The sequence below is a fragment of the Salminus brasiliensis genome, chromosome 1 (genome assembly GCF_030463535.1).
Source record: "Salminus brasiliensis chromosome 1, fSalBra1.hap2, whole genome shotgun sequence".
Taxonomy (NCBI): domain Eukaryota; kingdom Metazoa; phylum Chordata; class Actinopteri; order Characiformes; family Bryconidae; genus Salminus; species Salminus brasiliensis.
This window is the reverse complement of record NC_132878.1, coordinates 38,510,915-38,527,822: the sequence shown is the minus strand read 5'-3', so window position 1 is coordinate 38,527,822 and position 16,908 is coordinate 38,510,915. Positions and strand designations below refer to the sequence as shown.

The window sequence follows — 16,908 nt, the reverse complement described above, 5'->3', positions numbered from 1 at the left end:
GTCTTTTAGTCCACTGTCTAATAAAAGGGCCTTAAACATCCACCCAAAATATTGCTTATCAGCCAATTCGTTGGTAAGGACTGCAGTTGTAGCTGAACGATTCAGCACTGATCATCAACAGTACGACAGCATGGCTTGAACACTTCATACTTGTGGTCAGATAATTACATGGGCTCATCAGTGGCTTTCGATCTTTTTTTTTTTTTTTTTTTCTTTTTAAACTGTTCTGGGACAGAATAAGTGATGACATCAACTCCGCTAAAAGGAAATAAGAATGGATGGTCAGGAACAACCCAAAAACCACCAAGGCACAGGCCTGCCATGAACCGGGAGCTGCTGAAACACCACAGTCACTGTCTACAGTCAAGCAGATTTTACAATGGCATGAGCTGAGAGGCTGCCATCCAAGAAAGAAGGTCAGGTCCAGAATCTCTCTGGAGGAAGGTGACAGCCCCAAGAACACTGTACCAACTGTTAAGCATGATGGTGGTAGCAACAGGCTCTGGGGCTGTTTAACTGCCAGTAGAACTGTCGTTTTCAACTGAAGAAAACTCAGGAAAGATGGTCGGATTTGTATGGATCCGTATGTTCCTCTTGTTTTTCCTCATATGTGCGCTTTCAGGGGAAATTGGCTGAAGAAGGTGCTTGATGAAACTCGGATGACCTTCTGACATCTGACGTTGTGCTTGGCTCCAGAGCTGTGCTCGTTTTGCGCCCGTGTTCGCAGCTGCAGACATGTCACTGATTAGTCTCACCTCTCCTCACCTCCCACCTGCCAAAGCTGCTGGTTTTTAATGCGACACGTTTTTACTGTCTCTTGCAAAGTCGCAGGTCTATGCTCTCCTGGTGCTGACCATATGGCACCTCCAGGTTCCGTAGCAGATGCCTACATATATATATATATATATATATGTGTGTGTGCGAGAGAGAGAGAGAGATGCATGTGTGTCTATAAATGGAAGCTAATGAATATCAGGGCACTTTTGATTGTAAGAACGTCTAAAGAGAGAACTCTGCCACCTCTACAGCATCATGGAGCTAAATAACTGTTGACGTTCGGTTCAGCCAGCGCTCCGTTGTTATTGTCACCCATCGCACACTGTTAGTGTGTCTGTTAACAGCGTTGCACTTTTTTTTTGTCTTCTTCTTCACTGTCTTTTTTCGGCATGTTTTGCAACATGTTATTCAGTTGGGGAACTGCGAGCCCGCAGAACCTGTTTCTCTTCTTTTCTTATTCACTGGCTTGGATGGAAGGATGAGGGAGGGAGGGAGGTGGGTGGTAGGAGGGTGAGGGAGAGATGAGGGGGGTGATATTTGGCTTGCTTCCTCATTTTGTCTTCATAAATAACTTTAACCTTTAGTTACCTCGCCTGTTCAGTAACCCCCTGCTTTCTTTTTAACCCCCCCTCCTCCACAAATCACACACAGATACTTCAGCAGAACGGCAGTGGGACATTTTTTAGTGGAACAAAGACATTTGAAATGCAGAGGATGTTTTTGAAACCTTGAATGGAAGTGAGCGCTGGTAACAGTGAAGCATGTCAAGCAAGGCACATGTAAGAGGTTCATTGCGGTTCTGTTGTTCTCCTGGGCTGTGTACAGTCCGTTTCCTCCAGTCATACGCAAGATAAGAGTGTTGACCCCCCCCCCAACCAATGTGTGCATTTCATATCAGGTAGGCCTTTCTACCTGTCTGCCTTTGTCCATTTTTGTTTTCTTTTTTAAACCACCATCTCTCAGAAGTGCTCGAAGTGGAATGGTTCCAGGAAAGGTGTTGACAAGCAGCACAGTGCAGCCCATAGTTGGCTATTTCTAATTCCGCTTGACCATTTTGGTCCTGTTCTCTATTTTAAGAACCCTGACATTTTGTTTTGCAATCAACAGAAAATAAATAAAAGGTGCACTGCAGTCTTAGTCATGGTGTTTTATTTTTAAACCACTTCTAAGTAGGGATGTCCGGATCAGGCTGTTTCCCCGCTGATCCAAATAAGAGTCTCCTAATGCTGAGGTGTGGTATCAGCCGATACCGATCTGATCGGCTCTCTGTGTTTATATGAATGAAACAGACCCACAGATTGGGTCATATGAGCTGCTGATTAATCTGATTAATTAAAGTTCAGTAAAATCCCTTTATATTTAGTATCTGTTTCTATAATCAGATTATCTGGACTGACTGATTTAGTTTATTTGAGACTTTTCCTAAAATGTTTTATAATGTGTTTAATATCTTCCAATCCAGTCTGACTCTCCTCTCTGACCAATCAGGTCCCAGTTCCTTTACAACACTGCAACACTCTAATCACTTCCTGTGTGTGTGTGTAGTGGTACACACTCTGGACTGATTGTTGTTGGGCTTCTGGTGTGTAATAACTGGTTTCTAGTGGGTGAATGTGCTGTGATTGGGGTTTCTATAGTATATGTGTGTGTTAGCATTAGTGTTAGCCTCCACAAGGTTCTGAATGAGCTCTTCAGTGCTGGTTTAAAAACAGAGAAAGGTGTACGGTTCTCCCGCTGGTAAAACTGAGCATTTCAGTAATAGGGTCAGATATTATGGCCCGCTGTAAAATAGCTCCACACTGCAGACCCTAAACTAATTTATTTACTTTCTGAAAACGTCCTCACTGCTGACGACTGGGCAGTAATGTCCATTAATGGGGCCTTGAGGACACCAGATTGCGCTCTGACCACCGTGATGTAAAACAGAGACTCAGAACCGGATTGGGATTAAAATAGCCGATACCCCATCTATTAAAACATGCCTGAATCGGCCCGGATCCCGATCCACTGGATCGTATCAGGAGATCCCCAATTCTAAAATTATTTTTTTTGTGTGTGTGTGTGTGTGTCAATTTTACTATCGTTTATCCATTTCTAGCCTTTATTGCCAGCTGTGGATCCCAATCACATCCCAAACACCACCGTCACTCATTTCTTCCAGTTCAGATAAGGTCACCCCCTCTGACCTTTCGCTTCAGCGCCTTTGGAAAAGAACACTAATTGCTATGTAACCACATGCGTGCCTGATCAGTCTGAGTATTACCTAGTAACAGGATACAGGTGGACCCTGCTTTTCTACCTTCTCAAAGTGACTGCAGACAATTGTTTTCATGAGAGGCCTGGGATTTGAATCTTTGACCCACTGACCCATTGCACCGCTAACTAGCCACCTAATCGCACTGTATTGATCCGCTCTTGTACTGATTAATGACTGAAAAGGAAAAGTATCGGCTTGGATGGAAACCCACAAATAAGCCCGGGTGATTTCAGGTCTCTTCCTCTGATACTTTCTTTGTTCACACCTCTCTCTGTCTTTATCTGTGATTCTTTCTCCCCCATGCTCTCTCGCTCATGCTCTCTCTCCTCTCTATCTCTGTTATTAATTAACTACTAAACAAACAGCTTTACAGTGGTGGGTAGGTATATTTTTAAGGCTGCTAGTCTGACCCCTGAGGCCTTCCCAACGGCTCTTTAGAACGTAGCCTAGATTTTGTGCAACAGTTTTGCTGAGACATGCGAGCGCTGTAACTGCTGATGTTCTGTTTTGCTATGTTTTCAGCGATGCTTTTGCTCTTGCGCATAAATGGACACTGACTCACACGAGCATGCGAATCTGAAAGCACCGCTTTCTTTCCTGTAAATCAGTCAGTGCTGTTTAACTGGCTTCGGGACACAAACTCGGCCTGTAAACACAAACGGCACAGCTCAGGAAAGCCTAACCTAAATATTGACCTGCGTAAACACATGGGCGCCATGTTACATGCATATATGTCTGTCGTGGTGCCTGAGCCTCAGCTATAGGGTGAAATATGGCGGCTCGCATTGTGGGCTGTGTACATATTGGCTGGGTGGATGACTGTTGGTTTGGTGTCATGATACTGTATATGACCTGTGTTTGACTGATGATAAACTTGGAATGTGTATGTGTGCGCATGCATGCGTGCATGCAGACATACCAGGGTGGGTTTTTTTGTGTTTTCTGTAAAGAGAGAGAGAGAGACATCAGCAGTCGACGGTTATTAGTCTTTATGAACATATATAAGGCAGCTGTGGCAAGAAAAGGGTAAAGCAGAAGAATTTTGTAAACAATGAAGAACTAAAAGGCTGCATTGAGATGGGCAGGATACTGGGCCCAAGGCGGGGGCCTGGCCTAGCTCAGGCCTAATTTCAGAGGCCTTTCTTTTAATAGGACATTTAGATATATTCACATTGTAGTTTGGTGATTAAACAATAAGTAAACTTACAGTAAACTCTAAGTAGACTAAAAATTGTTATTGTTCTGGAAAGTAAATACTCACTTTGGGCTGCAAAGTGGAATATTTGTTCCATTATCATGCATCTTAATGCATCTTTATTTTTTTATATACTGGGTTTCTTTTTTCTCACTATGTAAGTCTGCTTGGTACTTTTAAAGCTAGGATTTTTAATCATCCATAATGAATTTACGTCTAATATCTCTAACAAATGGAAGCAATGAGGCAAGTCAGCTGGAAGGTTTTGCAGTGGCACTGTGGTGGGCAAACATAGTAATAGCCTCTCTAGTAGCCTTAAGAGAGTGGGCGACCTCAGCACTCGCTGAAAGGCCAGGTTTTCACATGTAGAAATGTACTCAGTTCAGCAACAACAGCCATGCTGGAGCATTATCAGTATCTAAAGCTAAACCTTTCTCAGTGATCTGCCATTCCCCTGCTCCGTTCTGCTACAGCTCAGCCAGATCTGCACTTGTGTGGCTTTTATTCCCTGCTCTTGTCTGGAGCACATGAGGCGCTAGCTGTCACTCACGCTGTATCTCTGCTCCAAAGTGCACAACATGGCGTAAACGTTCTGGTTCTCAACATCTGAATACAGACGCAGTTCTCTGGCAGTAAAAGTTAGATAGAGAGAATATGTAATTCGGGTGGGAGCCATGAAATCGCTTGCCTTATTGTCCTTTGGTTAGCATTAGCTGCAACAAAAAATGGGCTGCTAACCAGAGGACCACCAAGCAAGCACAGAAGCCAAAGTGCTTACATATGCTATTTTTTAGTGCAGGGGGGTGATTCGATTTCTCACTTTTGTGTGTCTGTTATGTGCAAGCCACAGACTGTCTTGCGTTCCATCAACATTACTTTTAACATTAACATTTAGAAAAGTGATCGAATTGTGAATCGATTCAAAATCGTCCACGTCTGCATTAAGATGTTTAAGAATCTAAATTTTCTCCCACCCCTATTAATGGGGTGCGGCACATCAAGCTGTGCGTTATCCACTTATGGTGTGAAATGATCTTAAAGCTTAATTCCACTGGTTACTGTTGCATAAACTGTAGTAATGCCCATTTAGTTTCACTTGATCAAAAACATATAAGCAAGCCTATTGGAGATTACGAACAAGAATGTCATTATTCTTCTGCTTCCTTCTTCTCGTCTGCTTTTGACTGCATGTGGAGTAAAGGGCAGAAATCTGCTAGTTTGCTGAATTGAGTGAGCGTTGCTAAATAAATGATACTGAACGCTTTCTCCTTGCTTCTCTCTCTCTCCCTCACACACACTAAAACACACAAGATGTTTAAGAAAGGCTTTGTAGTACAAATATACACTGTAACTAGAGGGTCAGTGGACTGTTTGTAAGGTTAGCCCAACGTTTAGAATGCCGTGACTGAGATAGCAGCTTTCCCTTACCTCTCGACTCCTAGGCTTGTCATTCACTTTTTAATCCAGAGACTTATTATTTAGTGACTCCTCAATAATAGTAGTAATCAGAGTGTGGAACCGACCTGTGGGCCCACATAGGCCCTTATCATGGATTATACAGGACCGCCAATCAGAACAGAGCTCTTTATATTTATCTTATGTTAGGCACAGTGACAAAGATAGACTGTCTAAATCTACAGAATGACTGTTTTGGAAATGCACAGATTGCTAGTGTAAAGTGAAAATGTTGGTGGTATGAAGGTAGGGAAATGTGCCTTTTAAAGGGTTAAGGGGACTTTACCCTAGGCATGCATGTGTAAGCCTCTGGGCAAATATGATAGCTTTATTTTCCCTGTAATCAAGCAAAACATGTTTGTTTCCTGTCAGCCTGTCGCTTCGCCCTGTTGATCACCCTCTAGTCCATTCTGCAGCTCATGATTAGCACACCTCTACTGAGATTTGAAAACCGATGACTCACCCCGTCTGAGTCAATAGCTTCTCTCCTGCCTCAATAAAACCCAGTTCACTGACTCCGGCAGGCCTCTGCCTTTAGACGCGCTCTGAGCGATCGTCAGAAATTTGGCAGAAAAAGAGACGAGACCTCATACGGATTTACGACGCTCTTACGATATTACCTGCCATATACTGGCACAGTAACTCACTTAGGCCTGCCAGAAGATGTAATTATAGTCGTGTTGCTGATTGACATGGAGAGAGAGAGAGGGAGAGAGAGAGAGAGACGCTTGCTTTACCAGTGTCTTATCACAGGGGACTGTATTAGGAAGAGCAATTAGTGTTGTTCAGTCTTTTGAGCTGGTGCCAAAGAGGCAAATTGCAGAGCTCAGCAGGTTCTGCTGTGGAGCGGGTTACAGGTTGCCATATCTACAGCGTTATAAAGAAAAGACTAAGCCGTACTGATAAGCTTAGGGGCGTACAGAGTATTACCCTACCCTTTAATCATGCAGCTTCTTGAATTCACAGTTGATTTACAGACATGCAGCACAGCCTGCGAAAGAAGTGTATATCTTAGCCTTAGATGGAATAATGCCACATTACATTAACAGTTACATTACATACACAGTTACATTAACATACAGCCATACGCTCCCTATCAGCTGTGAGCAAGACCTTGACTTCATCCCATTGACGTCACCTTCGCCCTCCTGACTGCAGCGATACGCTCGTATCACATTTAATGCTTTTCACCAGACAGGTTCTTGAACTTTGTACGGTACTCGGGGGCTGTGTCCATTGGTGACCGATCACACTATGGCAGTTAATAGTTCATTTGCATTAGAGTCATAAATGCTGAGAACTGTAGAGCATGGCGCTTGGTTTCTTCCCTATTAATGGATGCTTATTGTGTGTTTCCCTGTGCGCACTGTGTACAGCAGCAGCAGCTGCGGCGAGTTTTCCCTTTTAAAATAACATCCACGGGAACTTTTGGCTTCCTCGCATGCAGAGCGTTTTGCAGGCCTCCGCCTATTCCACTGGCATTCAGCGGCTGTGTGCGGCTAACTAGCTCTGTGCAGAGCAGGAGTGCACTGATTAGATTCCCAGTTCTTGAGTTGAGAAACAAATTACTCACATTAATGGATTAAACTTGAGTTAATCTCTAAATTGCATATGGCTTAAAGAGACTTTAGCTATCATTAATGCACAGCGGACTTCCTAATGATCATGCACGTACAGTTTACATACACTCCTAATAAACATGAACATGAATGTACTGACAGAATTGAGATTTTAATGTTGTTTTTTTTTTTTGTTTTTTTTTATAATATAAAGAATTTAGTGCACAGGTTTACACACAGCCTCCCTAACATTCGGTTAAATGTCCCTTTAGCGAGTTGCACCTTGACCAGACACTTTTGGTAGCCGTTAACAAGCTTGTGGCAGGTTTTGGTTGGATATTTGACCACTCTTCTTGGCAGAATTGGTAGGAAGTTCCGCTTAATGTGTTATTTTCCTGTCACAGAACTGACACTGTCCACATAATTTCAATAAGGTTGAGGTCAGGACTTTGGGAAAGCCATTCCAAAAGCTTAATATTAGCCCGCTTTATCCATTCCCCAGCTATCGCTAATGTTAGTGTGTGTTTAGGATCATTTACTTTGTTTGTAGCAGATGGTTTGAGGTTATACTGAAGGATTCTCAGCAATTCTCCTTGCTCAATATGCTCAACAGCTGGTACAGTGTTGTTGGAAGTTGAATGCCTCATCTTTACTCCCCCAAACATGCAATTGTGCTTAAAAGCTTCTTGTTTTTTTCTATGAAAGATGGGTGTTGTGCAGCACTTAATCCACCTAGTTGACTGCCTAATATATTTCCATTATGTAAATGCCTGATCACAACTGTACCAATGTCCGGTATAAAGTCACTACATCAAGAAGAGATGCAGAAGTTCCTGATCTGATCAGGCTTTTATAGATGTTGGATAGATAACTGTTTCATTTACACTAAAGTGAAATAAGATAAAAACCCCTGATTATTTTAGAGAAAATCCAAAAATGAGGAAACTTTCTATAGTAACAAGACAACAGTGCATGCGTAATTTCGTACAGGTGCGGAGCGACGGTTTGGTGAGTTGTAAACCCAACAGTTATTCAGTTATGAACTGTTGATGCCCAAAACCCCCAGAACTACTTCAGTAAAAGCAACGAGCCTCAAACAGGCCGCCTTAAGTACAGTAAGGAAGTAGCTGCAGTGTGTTAGTTTCTGTGGATGTGTTCTGCGAGCTGGAGTGCTCTATAGTCTTGGGAGGCCTTGGGAGTGCCGTTTCCTCTTCTGTGTGTGTGCGAGAGTATGTGTATGTGTGTGTATCTGTGTTTCTAGCGGGCCGCACCTCTCAGGAAGACAGATGCAAGGCTGGGCTGCTCCAATCAGGCCCGGTTGTCAGAATTCAGAATCGGCAGCCAAGTAACACTGGCGAGGGCAGGGGTGGAGGGGAGAAGGAGAGGAAAGCGAGGAGGGGAGGAGAGTGAGGATGGAAGGGAAGAAGAGAGGATAAGTAAATAGGACTAGAGAGAGAATCTGTGGTTAGAGGATGTAAGACTGTTGGAGAGGAAAAGGTGGATCTGCTAGAGAGCCAAGGGGCCAAACGCAGGCGGGTTACAAACAAAGGCTTATTGAGAGTGGGCTAGTTCTTCTCTGGTCACTGAGCTGGGTCCTGGACTGGTCTAGAAGTGGGGCGAAAACAAAGTGTTAGGAGCCCTAAACAAACAGGACTGTTTGTGAGCTCTTTGGTGAAATAGTAAAAGTAATGGGTCGGCCAGAAAGCCACGTTTACACAATCGTCGGTGCGATTTCTGAATACATAGCAGAGAATACATGCTTTTATTACTCCTGAAATGTAGTAGGATCTTGTTTTACCATTGACTTGGATTTCATGGTTAATTCCTGTTCTTCTAGCTTTATCTATACATTACTCTATGCACCTGGCATTATTTATGCATTAAATAGATGGCACTCACACATGTCACAGCGTGGTGTTACAGCACCGGCTGTCCAATCATAGCTCAAACAGTGTCCACACCTCCAGAGTTCAGTGCTAGAAGTTTGAGCATTTTCACCTAAAGTAACCCCAAACACAATCAATGATTTTGAGGTCTGGATTCGGAGGTAGTCGATCTATTGTTCTGAGAACAGCAGCAGCTTCAGCAGTTTGATGTGTAAATGTACTTTGTTGTCTGTTTCCTTTTCTCAGTAAGAGCTTCTTGATCTGCTCTGCATCCTTTCAGACCCACCGGTTTGAGCTGAAGCACCTGTGGATTTTTTCAGCTTGTTCAGCTTGATTTTGTCCTTTCTTTTTTTTTTTTAATACGATGAAAGTTCTGTTTCGGTTTCGGTGGTCTACCAGTAGGGCTGCACCTAACAGTTAATTTTTTTTTTTTAAGGATTAATCTACTGATCCTTTTTTTCTTTTCTCGATCAGTTGGTTAAACTTATGACTGATTTGTCAATTATTCAAAAGGAGTACGACTTTCTGTGTAATAATAAAAAAAACAAGATTTCCCTTAATATTTGAATATTTTCCTTAATTGTCTGCTCCTAAAAACACATATTCTGCAACAAAACGTACCTCATTGTTAACAGGTAACCCATGTTTTATGTCATAGCATAACCTGTTACCTGTAAAAATAAGTATTAATATTTGCACTTGTCCCAAATCACACACTTCTATACTCAATTACTACATTAATGAACACACTTCCAGTGGTGATGCACCATTCTTAACACACTATTTAGTTTGGTAGCATGTGATTTGGGGCACAGCCCCTGTTTTCATCATGTTAATCAACGTATTTTATGTAATCTGTGATCCCGATTAAGCCAGCCAGTCGACTCTTCTATTATTTTTTGTTTTGTTTTGTTATTGACTTTCTCTTGTCTTATGCGAGTGGATTCTTATATTTGGTCTCTGAACCGAGCAACAAAGAACTTGAATGGGCCATGAATGAAATAATTGGAAGACTGCGTGTGTCCATTTATTTTAGGTGTAATTGAACTGCACAGATCACCGCATTTGCGTCAGAGTTTGGGCAGTGGGGAAAATGGTGTTCATTCATGAACATGGCCTTTCTGAGCCCGTCGCTAGACCTTGTTCTTTGGCTGCAGTGACCAAAGAGAGAGTGTGTGTGAGAGGGGGAGGCAGAAACAATGGGAGAGGGGTGGAGGACCACCGAATTGGCAAGTTCTAACACTTTGAAGTTATGATGGAGCGAGAGGAAGAAGAAACGAGAGAGAGAGAGAGAGAGAGAGAGAGAATGAAAGTCAACTACAGTGACAACATTTCTGAATGTATGGTATTGAATTACCCCCTTCCTTTCCCCTCCTTGTTGAACTGACTTTAAAGAGACCCTTGTCTCTCGAAAGAATAACAAGACTGAGGCCCGCCGAGCGAGCAACATGCAATAAAGCGAAACAATAAGTCGAGCACAGTTGACGTGGGCAAGTGGAAGGACGTTTCTCTCTTCCTCTTTTTTTTTTATTTTTTTATTCTGGGGATAGTCACGCCATATAGTCTAAAGTTCACTGCTGCTTTTAGTCCAACCCGAAACACTCCTGCAGCGCACTAAAGCCCTTAAATAAGCAGCAGGCCAGTTTGCTCATAAAAACCTCTCAATCCTCTACAGAGACTGTGGCTAGGCCTGTGCACACAACTTCATATTGGAGTTCAACTTTTTTTTTTTCTTCCTCCTGTTTGAGGAACTAGAGTGGGGGAGTGAGCCGCAAAAAAAAGATTGGACCCTGAAACTGTTATTCTGGCCTGTGATTGGCTGACTCCTGTTGCTAGGCTTATGTCATTGTGGCTTTTCTATTTTTTTCCCCCTCTCTCTCTGTCTTCCCCCGGCTCTGCGATAGGTCAGGTTAGAACTGGTTGAGAGGAGGGCTGCGTCAGACAACTTTTTTTCTCTGCCACTTGTTGAACATCCGACAGCCTGTGGTTTTAGCGCGGCTGCTCGTTCAGCATGAGAAAGAAAACAGGGCTGAAAGCAGCATTCACACAGAGATCCACCTCTGCAAACACAGATACGCTGTTGCCCCCGAGACCTCTACAACCGCTCGCGTTCTGGTCTCGTTTATCTGGGCTATTCTTGACACGGGTGTCTTTGGTGTGCGTCTAAATAGTTACAATGCACTTCTCGGTTGCAGAACGCAACTGCTTTAAAAAAAATATGTGCTTAGGGTGCCTTTTCGTTAGCCTTCCAGAGATATGTGAGGCACCTGCAATGACAGGATCATTCAAATATTCTGGCAAATCTCTGGCATTTTCTTTCCGGCTAGCCTATCTGTGACTCACTTAATCGTGTGTGATGTGCTCAGTGCGCCGGTGGAGTCGCAACACTGCGAAAATGATGAAATCACTGAAAACACTGACCTTTACAGGCCAGTTTTTATAGGCTGTGTTTTTTTTTTTTTTTTGTTATTCATTGCTTTTCCCATTTGCATTTAGAACAGAAAGGCCTCTTTAGGTGCCTTTAGGTGCTACAGGCCCCTCCATATTGCCCCTGCCAGGCCGGACAAAGTTGTGGCCTAATGTTGTGATATACTGCGGGTACAGTAAAGCCTGTTAAGTAAAGTTTTTTCACGGACAGTCATGTTGCCCGAGCGTTTTTTTTTTTTTTTTTCTTTTTAATAAAGAGAAAGGGATGGCCGGGAGGGCGGGGGTGGCAGGGGGGTAGGCAAACGCTGACCGGTCTCTTCTGTGGGTTTGCTGAGCCACAGGGCTCAGTGGGGCTCGTCCACCACCCCCCTCACCCCCCCCTCTCAGAGAGTGCTGACTCTGGCTCCAGTCTGTTTACACCCCCCTTTACCCTCGGCGCAGAGTGGGGGGAGCCCATGGACACAATGAACATGCTGAATAGCTACTCTCCGTCGCCTGGGCCGTGCCGGACTGACGCGCATGGAGCGGACAGTGTGTGCTGCCCATCACCTCAACCTCACACACAACTCACAACACCATTTAACCTGCTTGTTGAGTTCCTAATGCACTCTTCTCCATCTCCCTCTACTTGTGTGCTAGGCTGTCACTGAAAAGTGAACACTGAATGAAAGTAGGTGAGTCTGGAGTCGGGCACTGCGTTTATTATTATTATTATTATTTATTTATTTATCTCACTTCATAACTAGAGCTAGAGTAAAAAAACTAGTCTTATCTTGGCAATCCTAAAAGATGACATTATACAGATGACATCCTAACAGACGACATCATCATTGCTGTAGTGGGGTTATTTTTTTGTTGTTGTTGTAAAGGTGAAGACAGACATGTTTCGATGAGTCTAGTTTGGAGTGACACCAAATATATTACAATTATTGGTCTTTGTGTTTGACTGTAGTCTTAAAAAGTTTCTCCACACAGGAGAGAGGCCTTGTTTTTCTTCAAGGGACATTAGGTAGACTAATGGTTAAGTGCATGCATGCATGGAAAGAATCGCCCACTGAGGTTCCTCTTTTCTAGAACTGAATCAATCAGTGGTCCAAAAGAATCAATCACCTTATCTCGGGGTGGCCTTCTGCCTCAGCGTGCCATAAAGCGGAAGGCAAGGATTGATCTTGGCTTGTTTTTCTGTTGTGCTGCAGGTATGCCGTCATACTGCTCAGCACTGTCGCTGCCCTACCACATGTACGGCCCCCAAAAGAAGCCCTCTCCCCTAACCCTAAGACTTTACTGCCAGTGTACTTGGCTTTCTGTACCTTCTGCTGCTGCTGACCTCATGTAGACTCCGGGGAACTGCTTGATCAGACCTTAGTGCCTGAAGATGAGGCAAGCTTTTTAACAGCCCTGCAAATGAGGCCAGATAACGGAGGGAGCCTATCAGAGTTGCAGGGACGTGTAGTGAACGTCGCAGGACTAGTTAACACACAACTGAATCGGACCTCAACACACAACAAGTCTGCGAGCTCGAACAAAAGACTGAGGATGTTAGACGTTCATGTTATCAGAATCGCTCCTCCGCTCACGTTTCTATCCATTAGCCAGTGCAGGCTCCTCCTAAAGACCCGCCCCGCGCTGCCCACGATTGGACGCGCGCTGGTTGTTTTCGAAAGGCGATTGGCTGACGGACGCGTCAGTAGCGCTGCGAGCCTTATTTACCACTAGAGGGCCGACGAACAGTGGCCATTCCGCTCCGGAGCTCCAACAGCTGGCAAGGCGCAGAGACCCGATGCCTCAAAGAACAAAAAGACGGAGCTAAGACAAAGTCAGATTATCTGCCGCCTTCTTTTTCTTCTCCTTCTTCTTGTTTTTTTTCTCTTACTTTCACTCCCTGAAAACGAAGTAACGGAAAATTCCAGAAACCAAACAAACCAAGCCCAAGATGAAGCACGCGTCCACAGATAACGACACAGTGAAAAACACTTCTCTGACAGTGACCGACCTGTTCAAAATTTGCACACACTGTGAGCGGCTTAGTAAAAAGGTAAGGACACGAACATGACACAGCGGTTGATGTTATTGCTGGCCGGTGCCTGTCAGGCTTGTTTCTGCCGTCGCTTCTCCTGAATCGGGCTGGTCCGTCAGGTTCAGGCTCTGCGGACGCGCGGCTGTTTTTCTCTAGCTAACGGCTCTGCAGCCCGTCTTTGTTAACTAGCTTGTTTACGGGGCTCGCGGCTCTCCGGTTTTCCTCTCAGCTCCACTTCTCCAACAAGGACTTTACCTGCGGACAGATACCCGCCAGGGTCAAGCGTGTGTCGTCGCATGTTTTGTGGACTTTCTAAGATATCTTCAGCCTCAGAAAATGGGCTCTGCGGTGGTGGGTCATTCATTCAGTCAGTCAGTCAGTCAGCCAGGCAGTCAGTCCGTTGTGCAGCGCAGGAGGCAAACAACCAAAGCCAGACGATTCGAGCTCAAATTAGCAGCCGCTGACATGGTTCAGATTGGTTAACGGAGATGTGATCTTTTCAGAGCCTTTTTGCCTTGTTCATTTCCATGCTGAAAGAAATGAGCTCCCTGAGTGGATCTGGGGTTTAAATCTAGCTCTGTGTGCTGCTTGACTAGCTAGTTGTTTTCTTGCAATGGCAGCTGCTCAAGATCTCAGGGTTGCAACAGATTATGTATTTTAGTCAGAATCCAGTTTTTAGCTGCTTTCTCCAGGGACTGTGCTTTTGGGGTTGGGGAGGGGGGTGGCTATTTGGGCTGAGAAAGGATGTGCAGTTTTTAGGGTTCTGGGCTTTTTGCCAGAAATGCTTGGCTGTACTTTTTCGATTAAACCTCGCTGTCAAGTTAGGTTTTTTAAAAATGCCTTAAACCTGTGGTTGAACATCGTACTTAACAGGATTTGTCTTTTTTTGCAGGACATTGGAGTGCGAATCCCCAGGCCACTGGGAAACGGACCAAGTAAATTCATCCCAGAGAAAGAGGTTAGCCTAAGCACACATGCTGTAATTCACTTACGTTCTTTCTTTCTGTGTTGTTGGACGTTTGTCTGCAAAATTCCCCAACAGTTACATGCACAGAATGAAACTCAAAGTCCGCCTTTGCTGTTTCTTCCTCCCCCCGTCTTCCCCCCTCATTGTCCTAGATCCTTCAAGTCAGCAAAGTGGATGCCAGAACGCAGTCCATATTCGAGGAGGCCTTTTCCCTGGGTCGCCTTGATAACATCTCGCTGGTAATGGGCTTCCACCCTCAGTATCTGGAGTGTTTCCTGAGGACGCAGCATTACCTGCTTCAGATGGACGGGCCGTTGTCTCTGCACTACAGGCATTACATCGGCATAATGGTAAGTTGAACGTCAGAGGCGAACATTCTCAATAGCAGAGCTTTTTTTGAACATGCTCATGTCTTTGTCTGAACATCTAAACATTCCCTATCCCGTCCACCCTCCTGTTCATCTCCTTTTAGGCTGCTGCCAGGCATCAGTGTTCCTACTTGGTCAACCTGCACGTGAACGATTTTCTGCAGGTTGGGGGGGACCCCAAGTGGCTGAACGGTCTTGAAGGAGCCCCACAGAAGCTGCAGGCTCTTGGGGAGCTTAACAAGATTTTGGCGCATCGGCCGTGGCTTCTCACCAAAACACACATTGAGGTATGACATGACTCACTGCCAAAGTCACAAGTCCTGTCCCTCACCCAGATGTTATGTAACAAAATGGCTTTAGTGAGATTTTTTTTTTTGCCAACAGCCCAACAGCTGTAGGTTGTTATTACCTCATTATAACCTTTAACAGTTTATCACAAGTAGGTCAGTTGGTTAATGTTTGAGTTTCAGTGTAAAAATGTGGTACAATTAAGAAGTAATTGTGGCAGCTCTCCACAAACAATAATTCCTCATTTTATAACCATGTGGTAGTTATTACTATTTTATGATGCTGTTAACTTGCATTAACTTGTGTCATTAATGCTGTTTTAAATTAACAGAGTCTACTGAAGGCAGAGGAGCACAGCTGGTCTTTGGCAGAGCTCATCCATGCTGTAGTCCTGCTCACACACTATCACTCTCTGGCCTCGTTCACCTTCGGCTGTGGAATCACCCCAGACATTCACACCGATGGAGGACACACGTTCAGACCCCCCTCGCTGAGTGGCTACTGTGTGTGTGACATTGCCAACGGAAACGGTGCTCTGGAGGAGATGCTGGGAAACCACCAGGTGAGTGTGAATGATTACACAGACCTTTTTGGACCATAGAACATGCAGAGATGTCTCCTTAGCCTGTGTGTCGGTCTAAAGGCAGATGCAGATTGAAACCCTGGTGTGTATGTGTGTGTGCACAGGCAACAGAAGTGTCTGGGGAGGTTGAAGTGCTAATGGAGAGGATGAAGCAACTCCAGGAGTGTCGTGATGAAGAAGAGGCGAGCCAAGAGGAGATGGCCACACGCTTTGAGCGTGAGAAGACAGAGAGTATGCTGGTGGCCACAGCTGGTAAGAACTACTATTGTCATCTGCATGTAAAAACCTGTGGAGGCTAATAGTCACTTCCTGCAGTGAGGGGTTGTTTTTCAAGCTAGCAAACCACAGTGTTAAGTGTGTTGTGCTTATGTGTTATCTGCAGAAGACGAGGAGTGTGTGCCATCCAGAGACGTGTCACGGCACTTTGAGGACCCCAGCTACGGCTACCAAGACTTCTCTAGAAGAGGAGAGCATGTGCCCACCTTCAGAGTCCAGGTAAGTGAGTGGAGGCAGAATGGCAGCCAGCGAATGCTTCTTTCAGTCAGACCTCATTAGTCTAATGACACGGAAAGGTGGACTGATCGAAATGTTGTATGCGGTTGTCAGGACTACAGTTGGGAGGACCATGGTTACTCTCTGGTGAACCGGCTGTATCCAGACGTTGGCCAGCTGCTCGATGAGAAGTTCCAGATTGCATATAATCTGACCTACAACACCATGGCCACGCACCAGGGAGTGGACACCTCAATGCTCCGCCGAGCCATCTGGAACTACATACACTGCATGTTTGGTATCAGGTCAGTTCTCCAGGCCGTCTGGCTCCTTCATTTTCTGCTGATTAGGATCTTGCACTTTGCTTTTAAGTGTATGCTAATATCTCTCGCTCTCTCTTTGTACTCTGACCTCGCAGATATGATGATTACGATTACGGGGAGATCAATGAGTTGCTGGACCGCAGCTTTAAAGTCTACATTAAGACTATGGTGTGTAGCCCAGAGAAGACCACCAAGAGGATGTATGAGAGTTTCTGGAGGCAGTTCCAGCATTCTGAGAAGGTGGGCGTAACACTCATCTATAGTACACTTTTTCTATTTATTTATTTATCTACTTATTATAAGTCTTATGAAGC

At 44.6% G+C, this 16,908-nt stretch overlaps 1 protein-coding gene across 2 annotated transcripts in view; it reads left to right on the top strand.

The window, feature by feature from the left end:
* sesn1 (sestrin 1) overlaps nucleotides 1-16,908 on the top strand; it is a 65,050-nt gene that overhangs the window by 46,179 nt on the left and 1,963 nt on the right. Inside the window, exons 1-9 of one of the 2 annotated variants that reach the window (XM_072678987.1) lie at nucleotides 13,275-13,591; nucleotides 14,466-14,531; nucleotides 14,693-14,890; nucleotides 15,013-15,195; nucleotides 15,528-15,758; nucleotides 15,884-16,031; nucleotides 16,162-16,274; nucleotides 16,386-16,576; nucleotides 16,690-16,834. In XM_072678987.1, the coding sequence (XP_072535088.1) occupies nucleotides 13,490-13,591; nucleotides 14,466-14,531; nucleotides 14,693-14,890; nucleotides 15,013-15,195; nucleotides 15,528-15,758; nucleotides 15,884-16,031; nucleotides 16,162-16,274; nucleotides 16,386-16,576; nucleotides 16,690-16,834 (1,377 nt within the window). In that variant the 5' untranslated portion in view covers nucleotides 13,275-13,489. Of the gene's footprint in view, nucleotides 1-13,274; nucleotides 13,592-14,465; nucleotides 14,532-14,692; nucleotides 14,891-15,012; nucleotides 15,196-15,527; nucleotides 15,759-15,883; nucleotides 16,032-16,161; nucleotides 16,275-16,385; nucleotides 16,577-16,689; nucleotides 16,835-16,908 lie in introns of those variants that run through there. The other variant, XM_072678979.1, reaches the window with a different exon arrangement.